This window comes from Doryrhamphus excisus, chromosome 8, assembly GCF_030265055.1.
Source record: "Doryrhamphus excisus isolate RoL2022-K1 chromosome 8, RoL_Dexc_1.0, whole genome shotgun sequence".
NCBI lineage: Eukaryota > Metazoa > Chordata > Actinopteri > Syngnathiformes > Syngnathidae > Doryrhamphus > Doryrhamphus excisus.
In genome coordinates this window covers 1094665-1114359 of record NC_080473.1, presented here as the reverse complement: position 1 = coordinate 1114359, position 19695 = coordinate 1094665, and the positions used below count along the sequence as shown (strand labels likewise).

Here is a 19695-nt window from a genome sequence, read left to right as displayed (position 1 = left end):
TTTATGGTCACTAAAATGAGTGAAGGAGCTGGACCAAGTAAAAAGGCAAAAACTGGACCAAGTAAAAAGGCAAAAAACATATGACTTCCATACGGATATGGAATATTATACGGATATTATGATACGGATATTATCCATGACTGATAAACATTTGGAAGTGTGCTTGAGGCTGGCTATCAGCAGCTACTGTCCGGACTATGCATCCCTGGCTGGTTCAATTCAGTGCAAGTCATCAAAGTAAACTCAGGTCATTACAAAAAATGTTAATAGTTAATTATGTGTGTTTTGCAATATTGGCTCATTTGGTTATGTAAGGTACATCAACATACATTGTACGTACAAATAATCCTCAATACATTTGAAAATAAATAGATGTTTTGCATTTTTGTAGTGGGTAGATCATTTTGACTCGGTCATTTTAAAAGTAGCTCGCATGCTGAAAAAGTGTGAGCACCCCTGGCTTAGACGGCTAAAGCCTATCATCATTATAATCTCAAATTCATTTGTTGATTGATCATCCCTTGAATGGTGGTTGCGTTACATTTTGGCAGAAACACGCAGTTGTGATTCAGCAAACAGGAAGTGGCCACTCGCTAACTCCAAAAATAACAGCAATGAAGACAAATATCACACTATATGATACATCGACATTTGTATGCAATTTAGCTGGATTGTTGTGGCGTGAAAAACAAAAGTATTAAGTCATGTTGTTGGTTAGCTTGTTCATTGCTTTGTTTGCTAGCTGGCTACTTCCTGTTTCATGGATTTCTGGGATTAGGCGGATTGTATGGAAACCCCTTTCCGCCATCTGAACTAAAAAGATCAAATTGAGACAAAAAGTTGAAATTATGAGACACAAAGTCATAATTATGAGATAAAAGTCAACATTATGAGATAAAAAGTTGAACTCATATGCTAAAAAGTCAAAATTACGACACAAAAAGTAATAATTATGAGATAAAAGTCAAAATTATCAGCTAAAACGTTGAAGTCATGAGATAAAAAGTAAAGATTATGAGACAAAAAGTCATAATTATGAGATCAAAAGATTTATCTTAAAAAAGTAAAAGTTAAATTAAGATAAAAAGAAAAAAATGACGAGATAAAAACCTGAAATTACAAGATAAATTATGAGATAAAGTAAGCTAAAACTCAACTCTGAACCTCTGATATCACTTCCTGTCCGCCCACCACTCAGTTCCCCTTGCACTTATTTAGAATAACGTTAAAAAACATCTTTAGAAGGTTGTATTCTGTGCCAAATATGTCTTATTTTCTCGTATTATGTTTACAAAATTGGGTACTAGAAATGTAAAGGTGACTATAGGGATGTTATATCATGTATAGAAGCCTCTAATCATGTTAAAACCATATTTAGAAGGTCGTAAATCGGTTTTATGTGTCTAATATGTCGTATTTGTTCTTATTATGTCTACTATATTGGATAATAGGAGCGTAAAGGTGATATAGGGGTTTTAGTTCATGTCTAGAGGGCTCTAATATAGTTTAAAAAGTATGTGGTTTTCTAGTACCAAAATATTCCATTTAGAAATAAGGAATGCTGCTGAGCAGAAATGTACTTGCTATGTCGGGCTCTACCATTTGCATTTTGGGGTTTAGATACTTCTGTCAGTGTGCACGTTCATCCTGATTCCTGATGGAGCCCCTCCTTCTTTGTTTTGTGTATCCAGGTTTTGACTCTCCGGCGTGTGTCCACGCATCCGACGTCGGCGCGCCGCTTCCTCTTCCTCGTCTGGCGCGGCTGTCACCGCTGACGTGATTGTCACATGACATCACTGCTGCCATGACAACAGCCATCCAGCCATCCCGGTCAGTCACACTTCCAATGTTTTTGCAAAGCCATGCGGGGTTTCCTTTCGTCTGGTTTGGACGCTTGTGTCCGCCTCGGCGTGCTAACTCCATGCCTTCCCTGCAATTAGAGCGCAGACGAGGGAGGGAACATTCCGGCTGCCTGTAGGTTTGGCTGGGTGGGGGGGGGGTGGGATCATAAGAGGGTGGGAGTGGTGTGTGAGGGAGGGGGCATTTACAAACAGTGGCTGCGTCCATCCCTCCCTCACTTCTTCAAGTCACCCCGAGCAGGAAGGAATCAGCAGTCTTTCATGCAGGACTCCACTTTTAGACAGTAAGTTCATACATTTCATACTGTGTGTGTGTGTGTGTGTGTGTGCGTGTGTGTGTGTGTGTGTGTGGTGACAAACGTGACCCCCCCCCTGCCCGGCATGCACACCCACTGAGTGAACATATGGCCTGCCAACATCGTTTTATCCTACTTTATTTCTTAGCGTCTTCTAGCATTTCCACGTGTGTTCCCATTCAGGGTGGGGCTTCCATGTCATGTTCCTACCTGTAGAAGCCACCTGGTGTGTGTGTGTGTGTGTGTGTGTGTGTGTGTGTTTTTGTGATGCTGATACGGCCAGATGATGAATTGCAAATGTGAGCTGGTCAAAGTCAAGAAGGAATCCTCAGGCGGCGTCCTGTAGGAGGACTTTTATGATGTGTGAGTTCATTTCAAATGCTGCCTTTGTGTCCCCCCCCCCCCACCCCTGCGGTGAGAAATGCTCATCTGGTGTCATGGTTATGGAAATGTGTTGACCTGCGAGGCCTTGTCTTCAGGACCACAGAGCTTCTCTTGTTGAGTTTAAAACAACGCAGAAGTCGTTTTTGTTAGCGACCTTCTTGTTGTTGTCGCTGCAACATTCCGCTAAAGAAGTTGGCCTCTTGAGGAGGGAAATAATCTCTTGTAATTGTGCGCAGGAACAAAGCTGGCATTGTTGATGTTTGCACCTCATCAGCTGCTCCGTTAGCTTGTTAGCACGTCGGTGTTGTGCTCTCACCTGGAGCCTCCATAAGGACAAAGCACCCCATTTGGATGCGAAAGCTTGCTGTGTGTATCTTCTCCTTCAATGCTGCTCCCAGGAGGCCTTATTTCGTTCTTCTTCGTTACTTATCTTCCGTCAAAAATGATTTATTGAAAAAAAGTGTATTATTTACTTATAAAATAGTTTGAGGTTATTTATTATTTATATTAAAAGGATTTATTTTTATAACTTATTTGAATAAAAGTAGGTTGTTTGTACTTTAAAAATGTGTCTTTTTTTATATTGATGTACTTATTTTTCTTTATAAAAAGTGATTTCATTTTCTTTATTAATTCTTTATAAAATTAGGCATTTATTTATTTATCTTTAAAAAGGGTTTATTTCTTTATTTCAATGAATGTAAAAAAATGTATTTACTTATAGAATTACTTATAGAATAGAATCTTTATTATTTAGATTTAAAAGTTTATTTTTACAATTTATTTTATTTTACAAAAGTTTATCTCTTGATTATTCATTGATTAATAAAAATGACAATGACAATTAGACAATTTATTTATTTATTTATAACATTGATAAAATTACGTTTATTTTTTATTATTTATATTTCTAAAGTTTCTTTTCATTATTTATTTTTTACAGAAGTAGTTTTTTTATTCCTTTATTATCAATGTAGTATATATCATTTATTTATTATTAACAAATAATTTTATTTATTTATATTATTTGTAAAATAGAGGTTATTTCTTTATTTTTATTTGTATTAAAAAGTGTTTCATTTTTTAAAATATTGTTTTTATTATTCATAAAAGTAGGTTTTATTTTTCTACATTTTTTATGTTAAAACTGTTTTCATTAGCATTTATTTTTTATAAAATATTTTCTTTCTTTGTAATGATTTTATTTCATGCTTTAATTATTTTTAGATGTTTAATTTGATGAACGTGTGTATTTTCATCAAATATGCAAGATTGCAGCCTACAACAAAATTAATAAAACAAGCCAAAATACCAGAACATGAAAAAGCAATAACAGAAATAGGAACAATCTGTTCCAGAGTCAAACTGTGGCCATCCTAAATCTCTGCAGCAATTTTAACAGTAGTAACATTTGGACCACATCCAAGTGTAAAAAGAAGTGAACAACTCTGTATGTATGAACACGAAACAACTAAAAAGGTTGAGTCAACTTCTTTTGGAAGCATAATTGATTGACAGTTGAGACGATAAAGGCTGCGTGTGTGGATAGTACGTCTACCCTACTGTAGCAGCTGTACTGTAGCACTGACTGCTCGAAAGCATATACGCACGTGATGAGATATGCTGGAATAAGAGATGCGACAGCAACAGTTTGTGTGGGACTCCTTCAGGATCGTAGCGTCTACTTGTGCGAGTCGTCATGTAGATGCAGCATGGCGCCGCTCGAGTGCACAACGCAACAAAGCGGAGAGAGACGGTGCGGGCGTGTAATGGTGGAAGTAACGCTCCGGGGGGGGGGGGTGTCTCCATGTCCAAGTAATGCATGCAACTCCTCAAAAAGGAAGAGGAACATTCTCTTGACATTGTGTGGCCCCCTCCCGTGTCGTCCTCATCAATATTTCAGGAAGCGATGAGAACGAGGCAGGACCTTGACCCCAAAGCGTTTGGAGTGCAGTCAAGTCCTCATTTACTGACCTAGAAGCCAACGTGGCAGATGAGGAAAAAGACATTTGGGATGCACTTTGCAGGCTTTTAGTGCCGTGGTGATGTTTTTTTCTGCCAGCAGGCAGTGTGGGGACATTAGCGCATGAATGACCCACTTGGCAAAATGACTCTTAAATTCAGCAAAATCTCAATGGAGTCTTGAATGCTTGGAAAAGTTATTGTCAAATTTGCATTCAACTAATTATTTTGCTACAAATGTGATTGGTCATGTTGTGGGAAAGTCGTATGCTTCCATGTTTTTGGGGAAGATCCTTTTCTCTTCCTCGGTGCACAAAGCAAGGAATGCTTGGATGACTTTGGTGTTTAAGAGGCCAACAGGGACGACCTCTGACCTCACAAAGGGACACAAGATTGGATTGGACATGGATTTCTGGGATTAGGCGGATTGTATGGAAACCCCTTTCCGCCATATGAACTAAAAAGATCAAATTGAGACAAAAAGTTGAAATTATGAGACACAAAGTCATAATTATGAGATAAAAGTCAACATTATGAGATAAAAAATTGAACTCATATGCTAAAAAGTCAAAATTACGACACAAAAAGTAATAATTATGAGATAAAAGTCCAAATTATCAGCTAAAACGTTGAAGTCATGAGATAAAAAGTAAAGATTATGAGACAAAAAGTCATAATTATGAGATCAAAAGATTTATCTTAAAAAAGTAAAAGTTAAATTAAGATAAAAAGAAAAAATGACGAGATAAAAACCTGAAATTACAAGATAAATTATGAGATAAAGTAAGCTAAAACTCAACTCTGAACCTCTGATATCACTTCCTGTCCGCCCACCACTCAGTTCCCCTTGCACTTATTTATAATAACGTTAAAAAACATCTTTAGAAGGTTGTATTCTGTGCCAAATATGTCTTATTTTCTCGTATTATGTTTACAAAATTGGGTACTAGAAATGTAAAGGTGACTATAGGGATGTTATATCATGTATAGAAGCCTCTAATCATGTTAAAACCATATTTAGAAGGTCGTAAATCGGTTTTATGTGTCTAATATGTCGTATTTGTTCTTATTATGTCTACTATATTGGATAATAGGAGTGTAAAGGTGATATAGGGGTTTTAGTTCATGTCTAGAGGGCTCTAATATAGTTTAAAAAGTATGTGGTTTTCTAGTACCAAAATATTCCATTTAGAAGTCTTGAATGCTTGGAAAAGTTATTGTCAAATTTGCATTCAACTAATTATTTTGCTACAAATGTGATTGGTCATGTTGTGGGAAAGTCGTATGCTTCCATGTTTTTGGGGGAAGATCCTTTTCTCTTCCTCGGTGCACAAAGCAAGGAATGCTTGGATGACTTTGGTGTTTAAGAGGCCAACAGGGACGACCTCTGACCTCACAAAGGGACACAAGTTCACATTTTTGCCACCTGTACATGTCCCAATACTTTTGTCCATATAGAGTGGCCTCATACTGTATATCTCTAATTGAGGACTTTACTGTACCACAAACTAATCCTGCACGTTTGTCGCCACTAATGTTTCACTTCAGTCAGTAATCGAGCCCCCACCTTGGAGACCCCCCCCATCCCCGACCCCACCACCAGCTCCCTGCACAGACCTAGCAGATGGAGCTTGGCTAACCACTGGGTCGCCGCTGTGATACCTTCAATCGGCAATCTGTCATCGTAAAAACGTCTTGCGCACATGTGTGTGTAAGAGAGGGAGGAATGTGAAGCATGTGAGGACAAGATGATGCTCCCACGTCGCCAGGGGAAACCAAAATGCACTTTTGTCACTCATTGGGGATGCATGGAAATAAATGATCCAACATGATTGATAAAATTATTGATTATCAGGTGTGTCCCAGTACCAGTAGGCGTGGAAATCGTACAATAGTGCACTAGTACGAGTGGTTGGTGTGGTACAGGAGGTGTCCAAAGTGCGGGCCATCTTGTCCAAATATGGACAGTGGTGCACATTTCCTGCACATTTACAGCTTTTGGGCTATAAAATATATTAGTATGTTTTTTCTCAGAAAACAGCAAACATCTCATTCATTCATTCATTTTCTACTGCTTACCCTCGCGATGGTGCTGGAGCCTATCCCAGCTGTCTTCAGGCGAGAGGCGGGGTACACCCTGGACTGGTCGCTATATAGACAAACAACCATTCACACTCACATTCATACCTATGGACAATTTGGAGTCGGCAATTAACCTAGCATGTTTTTGGAATGTGGGAGGAAACCGGAGTACCCGGAGAAAACCCACGCATGCACGGGGAGAACATGCAAACTCCACACAGAGATGGCCGAGAGTGGAATTGAACCCTGGTCTCCTAGCTGTGAGGTCTGCACGCAATTAATTCACTGTAAGTCAGTTTACCAGTCATTTACTAATAGAGGAGAACCTCAGCTAAAATGAATGCAAACATCTTCAGGTTAGCATACATACAACCTGGCGGCCATCTTGTCATGTTATTCTAGACTGCATGAGCCCAGCTGTGTTCTCAATGGATCCTGCCAAGAAGGTCGCTCACACTAAATAAGGATGGAGTAAACCAAAATGCTGCACAAGTGGTTAGCGCGCAGACCTCACAGCTCGGAGACCCAAGTTCAATCCCACCCTCGGCCATCTTTGTGTGGAGTTTGCATGTTCTCCCCGTGCATGCGTGGGTTTTCTCCGGGTACTCCGGTTTCCTCCCACATTCCAAAAACATGCTAGGTTAATTGGCCACTCCAAATTGTCCATAGGTATGAATGTGAGTGTGAATGGTTGTTTGTCTATATGTGCCCTGTGATTGGCTGGCCACCAGTCCAGGGTGTACCCCGCCTCTCGCCCAAAGACAGCTGGGATAGGCTCCAGCACCCCCGCGACCCTTGTGAGGATAAGCGGTTAGAAAATGAATGAATGAATGAATGAATAAACGATTAATATAATAAACAATTGATAAGTGCATGCATGTACCAGCTACTAGCAAAATGGTCAACGCTGGGAAGGCGGGGAAAATCACACGTAAGGCTCCCTTTTAGCACATAGCCCCCCCCCCCCCCCCCTCCCTCACTTGTAGGACACAGATGAAACGACTCCTCACCCTTTTGTCTTGAAAGTGTATGTGTGTGTGTGTCAGGCATTAACAGCTGCTTAAGGACTTGAAAGTGTGCCAATGAGGGGCTAAAGACCTCCTAGCAGGATGTGCTCTGATAGGTCACACCTTTGGTCACCTGATGATGGTGGTGGTGATGATGATGGTGATATTTTTTTTTATGGTCCATCTGCTCATGCTGGCGCTTTTACAGCTGTGTTGTTGTCGTGTAACAATGAAAGAGCTGGCGTTTCCCACAGGACTGCAATGTATCTGTGGCACTGTTAGGTGACGCGGTACTCTGCGTTTGTGTAGCTTTTTCTCATGTTTTTAAACTTGAACAACAGAACAGGAAGTTATTGACTCTTCCCTCGACCCTCGTGAGGATAAGCGGTATAGAAAATGGATGGATAACACAGGTGATGTTTCGTGGCTTCCCCGTTGGTGTGTGCTGATAGCCACCATTTTAGACCATTTGACTGATCTTTCAAGGCACACAGAATATTGTGTTCTATGGTTATATAAACATGGCGTCCACAGCAGTAGAACATTGGTAAGTTTCAGGAAAATATCAGTTCCCAACTGGAAAAAGAAACAGCTTCTTTCGAATATTTAATCAACTATGGGAGGGAAGTTCCAGCTACAGTACCCAGCATGCCTTGCGGGCACTAACTAAGTAACTGTTTAAATCATGAGGTTGCTGCTAGAGCTTAGTCGTCGTTGCCCACGTAGAGTTGATGTTCATTCATTCATTCATTCATTCTCATGAGGGTCGCGGGGGTGCGGGGTACACCCTGGACTGGTGGCCAGCCAATCACAGGGCACATATAGACAAACAACCATTCACACTCACATTCATACCTATGGATAATTTTGAGTCGCCATTTAACCTAGCATGTTTTTGGAATGTGGGAGGAAACCGGAGTACCCGGAGAAAACCCACGCATGCGCGGGGAGAACATGCAAACTCCAGGCTGGAATTGAACTCAGGTTTTCTAGCTGTGAGGCCTGCGTGCTAACCACTCGTACACCGTGCAGCCAAGCTGATGTTCATTGTTGTTCTATTTGAAGCTTCAAGGGCAAAGTTCTGATGACTTAGAGGTGGGATACATTGTGGTCGTTTCCTCTGTGGCCGCCGGCTAAGACAACCAGACGGTGGAGTCTTTGGTGAGAGGAACGCAACAACGTGTTGACTTAAAGGAGCAGCAGTCGGCTGAAGGTCGCCTACGGCAACAGAAGCAGCAGCCGGACGCCGCCGCCGCTTGCACAAAGGACGTGTCCGAGTTTAAACAACGCCAGCTGTTGCACATACTATATCCACCCCATCCTGCAAGTACTACTTGCAGTAATATTCTCATGATCTCTTCTGGTGCTCTATGTAGAGTCGTACGTGATGTTTGTGTATGGACACCATTTACACCTCGTGGTGCACCTTGATGATGATGCGATGATAATACGTAACATCCATAAAAAGTCGTACTATACAGCAGCTGCCTTAAAACATGACTTACTTACTTAAATCATGTCCTAAAAGCTCAAAGTATACAATATGTATGTACTGCATGTACAGTATCTATCCATGGGTTGGTGTACCTGTAGGTACAGTATGGTGTTAGGAGACACTGCATGAGGTCTATGAGATGAGATGTTCACTCTACTTTTAAGAAAAGTACCATTAGAAAATATTTACACTATATTGCAATTTCTACTACGTTACACTACACTCTACTACATTCTGTGTGTATGCTAGCGGCCCCGCCTCCACCCATTGATGTAAATCAGGGGTGCTCATTAAGTCGATCGCGAGCTACCGGTCGATCGCGGAGGTGGTACTGGTCGATCGCTGGTCGATCGCGGCGTGACATTAAAAAAATATCATCCCAGCATCAATGATTGATATACAGGGCAGCCATTCAGATGACAACTGAATGTTGCCCTTCGGGCGACCAATCAAATCAAACAACGTCTCTAAGTGCAGCAGAACTTACGATGTCAGCCTATCATCCATCCCCGTTACTTGATTGACATACAGGACAACCAGTCAGATGACAACTGAATTTTGACCTTTAGGTCACCGCTCATGCGTAAACAACGATGCAAAGTGCTAAGCTAGTCGGCGAATTGCGTCAGATTTTAAGCCCTCGCTAAAGTTTATGGTCACTAAAATGAGTGAAGGAGCTGGACCAAGTAAAAAGGCAAAAACTGGACCAAGTAAAAAGGCAAAAAACATATCACTTCCATACGGATATGGAATATTATACGGATATTATGATACGGATATTATCCATGACTGATAAACATTTGGAAGTGTGCTTGAGGCTGGCTATCAGCAGCTACTGTCCGGACTATGCATCCCTGGCTGGTTCAATTCAGTGCAAGTCATCAAAGTAAACTCAGGTCATTACAAAAAATGTTAATAGTTAATTATGTGTGTTTTGCAATATTGGCTCATTTGGTTATGTAAGGTACATCAACATACATTGTACGTACAAATAATCCTCAATACATTTGAAAATAAATAGATGTTTTGCATTTTTGTAGTGGGTAGATCATTTTGACTCGGTCATTTTAAAAGTAGCTCGCATGCTGAAAAAGTGTGAGCACCCCTGATGTAAATAGACTGTATGCTGTTGTTCTATGGAACATTAATGCACAGAGTGAGCTCTCGTCTTGAGGAAACCAGACACGCAAGCTTGGCAATAAAATTACGGAGGGCAGTAAAATGATCCAGTTCATTTTCAATTCATGTGTGATTACTTAATGACTTTATTATCGTCCCGGGCCGAGAGCTCATCAGACTCACGATTTAATCTCATGAGATCTTGTGACACCCCCAGTACACGGCTTTGTAAAGTTAATCATCATGAGTGATTGTATTCATATTTAACATAAGTTATGGCACAGAGTTGGGATTATTGAGTACGACATGCACTGGCATCCCCCTCCCGCCCCCCGGCCCCCGCCCCCCGTGCACTAACTAAATATCTATGCAAATGACTATCAAGCTCTTATTACCACAAAGCCACCTGAGCCGCCCACATGGGGTCAGACGGGGTCGCAGGCGGCCCTGCCATTCATGAAAATCAATCCTGAAGCGAATCCAATTTAGGGCTTGTCTCTCTTTATTGTGTCCATGTAGTCAGTCTTTATTGTGTCCATGTTGTCTCTCTTTATTGTGTCCATGTTGTCAGTCTTTATTGTGTCCATGTTGTCTCTCTTTATTGTGTCCATGTTGTCTGTCTTCATGGTGTCCATGTTGTCTGTGTTCATGGTGTCCATGTTGTCTGTGTTCATGGTGTCCATGTTGTCTGTCTTTATAGTGTCCATGGAGTCTGTCTTTATGGTGTCCATGTTGTCTGTCTTCATGGTGTCCATGTTGTCTGTCTTCATGGTGTCTATGTAGTCTGTCTTCATGGTGTCCATGTTGTCTGTCTTCATGGTGTCTATGTAGTTTGTCGTCATGGTGTCCATGTAGTCTGTCTTCATGGTGTCCATGTTGTCTGTCTTCATGGTGTCTATGTAGTTTGTCGTCATGGTGTCCATGTTGTTTCTCTTTATGGTGTCCATGTTGTCTGTTTTCATGGTGTCCATGTTGTTTCTCTTTATGGTGTCCATGTTGTCTGTTTTCATGGTGTCCATGTTGTCTGTCTTCATGGTGTCCATGTTGTCTGTCTTCATGGTGTCCATGTTGTTTCTCTTCATGGTGTCCATGTTGTCTGTCTTCATAGTGTCTATGTAGTCTGTCGTCATGGTGTCCATGTTGTCTGTGTTCATGGTGTCCATGTTGTCTGTCTTCATGGTGTCCATGTTGTCTGTCTTCATGGTGTCCATGTTGTTGCTATATTGGTATGTGTTTAATAGACAATGACCGTACCAATCTGCAGTCAACAACATTGTCTCTCTCATTGCAACTGTCTACAAATTAGCGGACCAGCCAGGACACCTGTTTTTTAACATGAGCGCTAATGCTACCTTTCCAGTGCTTGTACAAACCTGTTGGTTACAAAAGTATCATAATTATGTTGTTGTCAAAACAGGATGTTGCAATAAAGGCCAATTTTGCTAGCAGTTAGCGCTTACATTCGTGGCTTTGCTGTTTATATTTATTCAGCCAATTACCTTGCACAACTGTATGTACAATTTCTGTAATAATGCAGGTGGCTATTGATCATGTGACATAAGGATAACAATATCCATCACAAGACATCGCCATAGCAACGCTATTTGTTAGCCGAGCAAGAAGCACATCATGCATTGCCGTGCATAGTGTTTTATTTCTGGGACAACAACATGAAATGAAGCCGACGCAGTCACAAGCCTGACTTTTATCTACGTACTCCTACCGTAGAATGGTCACATGACTCTAGCCCAGTATTGCTATTTCTCCAAAGATGACTTTTTTTTTTTGGACATTTTGGGTCCAATGTGATTTGTGTTCTTTTAAATGACATTAGCAAGCAGCATATCATGCACTATTTTGCATAGTGTATGCTATTTCCTGGAACAACAACATCAACATACAATTATGCCTCTACAGCCTCAAAACTCAGTCAGTGAGACTTTATCTCCTCCTACGGTGGTCTGATCACATGACCCCCCAGCCAAGTGTGGCTATTTGTCCACTACCAGCTGCAGAGAGAGAGAGAGACATTGGGAACTTCAAGCTAGGCAGCTGTTTACAGCTAAGTGAAGTATACCACCCCAGAAATGTGAGTAGCGCCCCTGCTACCCCCCCCCCCCCCCCAGGGGTAACTCTTCAACTAGCAGTGTTATTATCTCCCCGCACTCAAGTGTTCAGATTACAGGCTGGTGTGTTGGAGCTTGTCACTCCTTGGTCCGCTACATTCTTGCCTCTCACCACTCGAGTGAGCTTCAAATGAGACTTCCTTCAACCTCCCACCATTTCTTCTGTTACCTCATGGAAGAGTTTGTGTTCTTACATCGCCAGCGTAGCCGTGTGCTGTAAATTCTTTTGGATTTTTTGCTGCAGGGTGAGAATGTTCAGCCTTTCCTTGAAATGACAGCAGGCATCTTGATAGCTTTTGTCCTTCAGCGGGTTCTCATACAGGTGACGCTTTGGACATTTTTCTTCTCCCGCGCGTGTTCCCACAGGCCTCAGCGCTTGTCAAATATCAGGTGCTGTTTAAGAACAATGGCGTCTTCAATGTACCCCGTCGCATATTTGAGTGGTACGGGGGTGCTTGTAAAAAGTGACAATTATGTGGAGCTCAGAGATACGTAGCTGATGATGTAACCAAAGTTATGCCCTCTAGTGACTGGGAGCGGCATGAAATTGGCAAGGATGCTGTGTGAGATCCTAAAGCAGGGGTCTCAAACTCAATTTACTTGGGGGCCACTGGAGCTCGGGTCTGGGTGAGACTGGGCCGCATCAGGTTTTTAAAAAAACCCCCAAAAAACCCACATTTATTAAGAACAAAAAAAATTAAAAAACTTCGCTTTGGTTCCAATTTTCTACAATAAAAGCTCTGATAAAACATTCCACTGTTCTCAAATATCTTACTTTTTATTTTTCTACACAAAATAAGATGAAAAATAAATAAAGAAATCAAGAATAAAGAAAATCAATCAGTAATAAATAAATAAATATAATAATAATAATAATAATAAAACGGCAAATAATAAAAACTTGAGAAACCACATATAGTTGGTGGGTAGACAAATTATTTTTTTCGATAAAAATGAACAAAGCATTATTAGAGCCCTGTAGACATGACAAAACACGACTATAGTCACATTTATACTCTTTTTATTTACAACATATTGCGCAACTGCAGGGTCTTGAGACACATGCTAACTCGCAAACTAGAGAGCTAGCGACCTAAACGGTAGCCTTCAAGTTATTTCCTTTAAACTTAAATAGCCAAAAATTTACCACTTCCACACGGGTAGGGAGGTTAACTATTAACAGTTATTTAACCTTTAACATGAACATTAATCAAACGTAATAATTTTTTCTGGGTACATGATACCATACAGCATCCATATCAAACTTGCGCGGGCCGCGCTAACATTAAACTTTCATATCAAGGTGGGGGCCTCAAACTAGTGTCCTGCGGACCACATTTGGCCCGCGGGCCGCTTGTTTGAGACCCCTGTCCTAAAGGATCCGATGACATCACTGCAGCGTTGTCTCTTTAAACTCACTCAAGTAAAAAAAAAACACACTGCTTGGTATAACCTGAATAAGATGTTGATGATCTGCTAATGATTTAGATTTACATGTGGATGGTGGGGGTAGCTGCAGGCTTACATATATAAAAGCGGTGTTCATCCTTGTTAGGGTCATGCCAGGTCTGCATTTTGATCCAGACTCCAACATCTGACTTGTTAATGGTCAACTGGAGAAGACCAGTGCCGACTAACTACTCACACGTTTCCCAACCATTCCCATATCAACATGTTCTGTTTATTCAGGACATGTAGGCTATCTATCAGGACTTCCCACATTTTCCATAACCCAGTATTGTCTGTGACATTTTTCCTTGAAAATGACCAATGACTGTGCCGTATGTACATCCTTGAGCCGTGGTGACGCTGATTGCTCGGCTGGTGGTGCAGTTCAGAGAGCGGCCAGCCACCGCGAAGGCCTCCAAATTCTGACTGTTGTCATGCATCAATTAGTTCTAGCTGCACTAACACGCCCCTTCTCTCTTTAATTACCATCATAATCATGACATTTCTTCAAGGTTGGCAGGTCTCAGAGTACAACCGCTCCACCTAGTGGCAAAGTAGGTCATTGACAGCGCTATTACATTTTTGGACCAAGCTCAGCTCTCAAGTGATGTTCCTGAACTGCGTGTTCCTTAGGTTCTTCAGTATCCCGGAGTCATTAAGAGATTTGGCCTTTCCAAGTTTTTTTTTTTTTTTTTCTTGGTGAATGTCACAGCCAATAAGCTGCGGGCTGATAAAGCATGGACGTCCTTCAGTGATCAAACACTGTGCACTGCTGGCGAGGGAGGGGTGATGCGAGAGCAGAATGAAGGGAAAGGCAGCAAAAAAAAAAATGGGAGCAAAAAAAATGGGGTCAGCAGCAGTTTACGTAACATAAACTACCCCTCCAACTCCAACCTCTGTGCAGGCAAGCATCAGCAGCAGAGGGTTGGGCTCCCACTCGTCCTGCTTTGGAGATGCACGCAAATGCAACACACCCCCAAGGGGGCTGTCCTGAGAGGACGGGTGCACACATTAATCTAGTTAATCTCTCGTCCCATCTGTTGATGCTCCCAGGGCCATTTTTTTTTTACTTTGCAGCCTAGAGGCAAGAGAAAAGAGATAAGAAAAAGTGGAGGAGTCCACTTGGGTGCATTGTCACGGTCCACAGAACATCACTCCTTGCTGGATTGTCACTTCCAAATCTTTCAAAATGACGCTGGTGTTCATGTTGTCATTACTGCCATATTGAATTCCAAGCTATTCACACACAAACACTCCACGTGCACCCAGGAGTCTTGATTTCAAGCTGTGAATATTATAAAAAATATTCTGAGTTAATCTATGTCTTCTCTTGCAGCTTTGTGGATTGTAACAAGGGCTGAAATTCCAGACTCTCTGATGAGCAACATGTTTGAAAAGTCACATCCATCCTGCAGGTAGGCTACTTGCCACACATGTTGCACATGTTTCTTTTTAACAGTAGAATTCCTATTTCAGTAAGCTATTGGTCTCCTCTCTGCAGCTTCTGAATCATGGGAAATGTGGAGAGCCAGCACGGGGACCATGCCTTCTATGGCACAGAGCGTGGCTATTTGTCACGTAAGCATATGTCCCGGTCTCTTCGCATCTCCAACAAGCAGTCCAGGCGCTGTCGGCACGCCTCGTCAGGAAAGATAGAGCACAGGAACTCTGAGACCAGCACGCGTTCCAGCAGCACGCCCAGCATCCCGCAGTCCCTGGCTGAAAATGGTCTGGAGCCTTTCAACGAGACCAACGTACTGCCAGACTTTGGAAGCCCCATTTGGGTGGACCGTGTGTCCATGAACCTGAGGCCGATGTCTTTCCACCACGACCTGACGAGTCCCACGGCGCACGTCAACACCATGTTGATAACCCTCCCCGGGCCCACGGCGGAGGAAGTGCAAGACGAGGACTTGTACGCAAGTGAGGTTACGTACCTCCAGGACATACGGGACAGCGCCAAGGAGCCGGGCAGCTTCAAGAAGAAGCGATCCAAGTCAGCGGACACGTGGCGGGATGACAGCCTGGAGTTCTCCCTCTCGGACCTCAGCCAAGAACACCTGACCAGCACCGAGGAGATGATCACACCGGGACACGAGCGGGATTTGACCGACTGCGAAGGCCTCCTTCAGTCCAGCCCCGCGGATGATCGAGCAAACTCTCTGGACGAGCTGTACAACCAGAAGGCGCCCGGTCGCAGGCAACCCCATAGCCGGTATGCCAAACGGGCCACCAGGGACGGCGACAATAAGATGATCTCAGAGGAGGAGGGCAACACCTACAGCGCCTACACCCTGCCGTGTCGGCGCTCCCATTGTCTCTCTGAAGGTCTGAGCGGCCTCCAAGTCGCCGTGTGTGCCGGGCCGGGCATGCAGGGCAGGAGGGCGCAGACCATCCAGGTAAGACACGAGATCTTTCTTTGATACATTCATGTTCTCTTACAAATGGTAGAGTTCTTCTTGGGTTTTTGAGTTTGGTGCACAATGACCACCTTCAGTCCCGCTTTCAAGTGTTTTCAGACACCAAGCGCTGTTTTGTGTAAACGACACCCAGTGTGTCATGTCAGTGGGCCCGAGGCGAGGCTGTGTCATGGCTCCTGTTTGTTCTCCAAATGAGAAGATGGAAACAGGTCCAGAATGTTAATGCAGCCTGGTGGCACCACACAAACAAGACCCCCCGCCCCCCCGTCCTCTTCATGTGTCAGTGTTTTTTCTACTGCGTAACACACACAATCCCATTAACAGTTGAAGGAAAGCTCCCATTTTTTCACTGGTTGTTTTTCTTGGTCCAGTAGAGAGAAAGAGGGAGGGGGTGTGAGCTTAAAGTCACTCCCCCCGTTTTGAAATGCCTCCGCCTTTTGTTATGCAAACGAGCAGAGGCCCGTGGAAGAGTGTCACAGTAAAAATACTGTGCATGGTGGCCTTGTCACTGCGAGGCGCCCCCGCGGCCCCCCTCCCAGCGCATGATTGGGTCACGTGACCACATGGAGATACCCAGCTCAGCGTTCCCCCCCCTTCATCTCCCAGGAGCCTTTGGCCATGTGTGTAGGAGCGGGGCAGACCTGGCGGTGCCACAGCGAGGGCAGCCTGCACTGCAACAACAGCGGTGGTCCCGTTTAGAGCAGAAACGTTTTAAAGGGAGAAAAGTCTGCTGTAGTTTGCAACATGTCTGACGTGAGCGGCTAGGTTCTGTGTAGGGTATGACTGGTCGGGCTGTGATGACGAGTAAGAGGTCACTATGCCGTCTCACCTGTCACGGGCCTCTGCCATGTCACAGGATGTCACAGCCGGCGAGGGCAGCGAGTACGAGGACAGCGGCATCGATGGGGTGACGGCCGAGGCTGAGTCCCGCCGCTACAAGACCATGTCCGCCTCCTTCTCTGTATGCTCGGCTGCGGGTGGCAGCATGTTCGCCGGCAGCGACAGTGGCAGCAGCAATGGCGGCGGAGGAGGTGGTAGCGGCGGGCCTGGCGACTGCGTGCAGGGCGTCTACGAGAACTTCCGCCAGGAGCTGGAGATGAGTTCCTGCCAGACGGAGAGCTTGGAGGAGGCGGCCCTGAGCGACGAGCAGAGCACCATGAGCTCCGCCTACCACTCGGACCCGTTACTGGGCGCCACGCAGGGGATGGTGCGCAAAGCGGGAAGGCTTGCCGTCAAGAATTTCCTTGTGCACAAGAAGAACAAGAAAGTGGAGTCTGCCACCAGACGCAAGTGGAAGAGCTACTGGGTGTCCCTTAAAGGTTTGTCCTCGATTTCAATCAAATTTTGTAGAGGGGTGAAGAAATGTCCAGGGAGGAAGCCACGTCATTTTGATGAGGATCTGGATAAAGGTGCAGATACTGGGATGTATTTTGTGTGTCATGGGAGGTCTGCCATGCTGCACTTCTTACCATCGGCCACTAGAGAGCAGAATGAAATCTTTCATTGTCACTCCTCTTCAGATCAGGGATCTCCTGCTTTTAAATGGAACCATGAACTCCTTTCCTCTTTTTTTCATAACTCAGGCTGCACTTTGTTCTTCTACGAGACCGACGGCCGCTCGGGTATCGACAACAACAGCGTCCCCAAGCACGCCATCTGGGTGGAGAACAGTATAGTCCAGGCGGTGCCCGAGCATCCCAAGAAGGACTTTGTGTTCTGTCTCAGCAACTCGCTGGGAGATGCGTTCTTGTTCCAGGTGAGAGAAAGGTCACCTATATGAACAAAAGTATTGGGACACGACACATAATCAGTTGAGTGATCAGTCCGGAGTTTGACTTGGCTTCAACCTTAAATCTTCATCTAAGCCAGACCTTTGCTTTCACGTTCTCCTGCTGTCCCAATACTTTACCGTCTCCATCTGTGTTTTTTACTCCTGCTTAATATGTACCGTTTATGCCCCCCCCCCCCCACCATAGACGTGCAGCCAAACAGAGCTGGAGAACTGGATCACAGCCATTCACTCGGCGTGCGCCACTGCCGTGGCCCGCCAGCACCACCGTGAGGACACGGTGCGCCTGCTCCGTGCCGAGCTTAAGAAGCTGGAGCAGAAGATCGACATGGATGAGAAGATGAAGAAGATGGGCGACATGCAATTGTCGGCTGTCACCGAGGTCAAGAAGAGGAAGACCATCTTGGATCAGGTACGGGCATTTATTATTTGCAATGCAAGGAAATCCAAATATCCAAAATTTGAGTCAGGTGACATCCAGTGGATTTGCATGAGAAACTATGCCTTTCTAAAGGTGGTAATGTTCAGTTTTGAGGTAATACATTACAAGGTTGTAGTCGTAGTGGTTTTATGTAGTGACCGGTGAATGTTTGCCACCGTATGCAGTTGGCAACATTCATCATTCTCTGCATATGAATGGCCTTTCTTGGGTCTGCTTAAACTGTGGCCTTTGTAGTGCCTGCCAGGCTTATGGTTCTGTTGGGTGACCCATCAGAATCATTGGGTCAATGTCAGGTTCCACATTGTGCTTGAAGTGTATAGATAAAGAGCCCGGCTGAAACATTGGCAAGCTAGTGGAATGTGCGTTATTGTTTCTGTCTTGTCTCTGGGCCACTTGGCAACCGACGTCGGCTCGCCTCTTCCAAACACCGCAGCCAAAACTGGGAGCGGTGCATTTGAATAAGCAGAATGTGTCGCTCCACTGCCCCACTAAACGTCCGTCCAGAGGAGCTTGTGTGATGAAACCCGATGAACAGTTAACCGTGTTGCTTCACAGATCTTCCTATGGGAGCAGAACCTGGAGCAGTTCCATATGGATCTCTTTCGCTTCCGGTGCTACCTGGCCAGTCTGCAGGGCGGTGAGCTGCCCAACCCCAAGCGTCTCCTGGCCTTCGCCTCTCGCCCCACCAAGCTGGCCATGGGGCGGCTGGGGATATTCTCCGTCTCGTCCTTCCACGCTCTGGTGAGTAGTTCCTCTCCAGAGTTGAATTCAAGGGGATTTATTGCAGGTTACTTTTTTTTTTATTAAAAAAAAAAACATAATCTTGATAAGAAGACAACTTCCTGTTCAAATTCTCACCTCCACTCAGGCACACAATTAGCACACCTCCTGTATGCACTAAAACATGTTTGGTTGTTGCAATTAAAGGTATTTAAGTACTATTCACCATAAATAAATTAAATATACACATTTTAAATATGAAAATATAAGGAAAATTAAAATGAAATCCAAAGATCTGACAGTAAACTTTAAATTGCCGGAACGTTTCCTGAAAAGTTTTTTAAATTATATAAATTTGTCATAATTACTTTACATGTTATACTTGTGTGCAAACCTATGAAGGAGTATGAATGATAAAATAGTGTAAGAATGATTTGGATAATATTGGCATTACAGAACATATATATCAGAGTATTAAAATACAATAGTATTTCATGTAAAAGTCAAATATTGTATCCATAATCCACAAGTTCAAAACATTTTCT

The 19695-nt window shown here is 43.6% G+C and overlaps 1 protein-coding gene across 3 annotated transcripts in view; it reads left to right on the top strand.

Annotated features, from left to right (window-relative positions):
- Positions 1-19695, top strand: part of tiam1b (TIAM Rac1 associated GEF 1b) — a 45617-nt gene that overhangs the window by 5380 nt on the left and 20542 nt on the right. For 2 of the 3 annotated variants that reach the window (XM_058079475.1, XM_058079473.1), the window contains exons 2-8: positions 1692-1830; positions 15116-15194; positions 15281-16178; positions 17056-17518; positions 17783-17955; positions 18176-18400; positions 18986-19171. In XM_058079475.1, coding sequence (XP_057935458.1) covers positions 15291-16178; positions 17056-17518; positions 17783-17955; positions 18176-18400; positions 18986-19171 — 1935 coding nt within the window. In that variant the 5' untranslated portion in view covers positions 1692-1830; positions 15116-15194; positions 15281-15290. Of the gene's footprint in view, positions 1-1691; positions 1831-2033; positions 2144-15115; positions 15195-15280; positions 16179-17055; positions 17519-17782; positions 17956-18175; positions 18401-18985; positions 19172-19695 lie in introns of those variants that run through there. The other variant, XM_058079474.1, reaches the window with a different exon arrangement.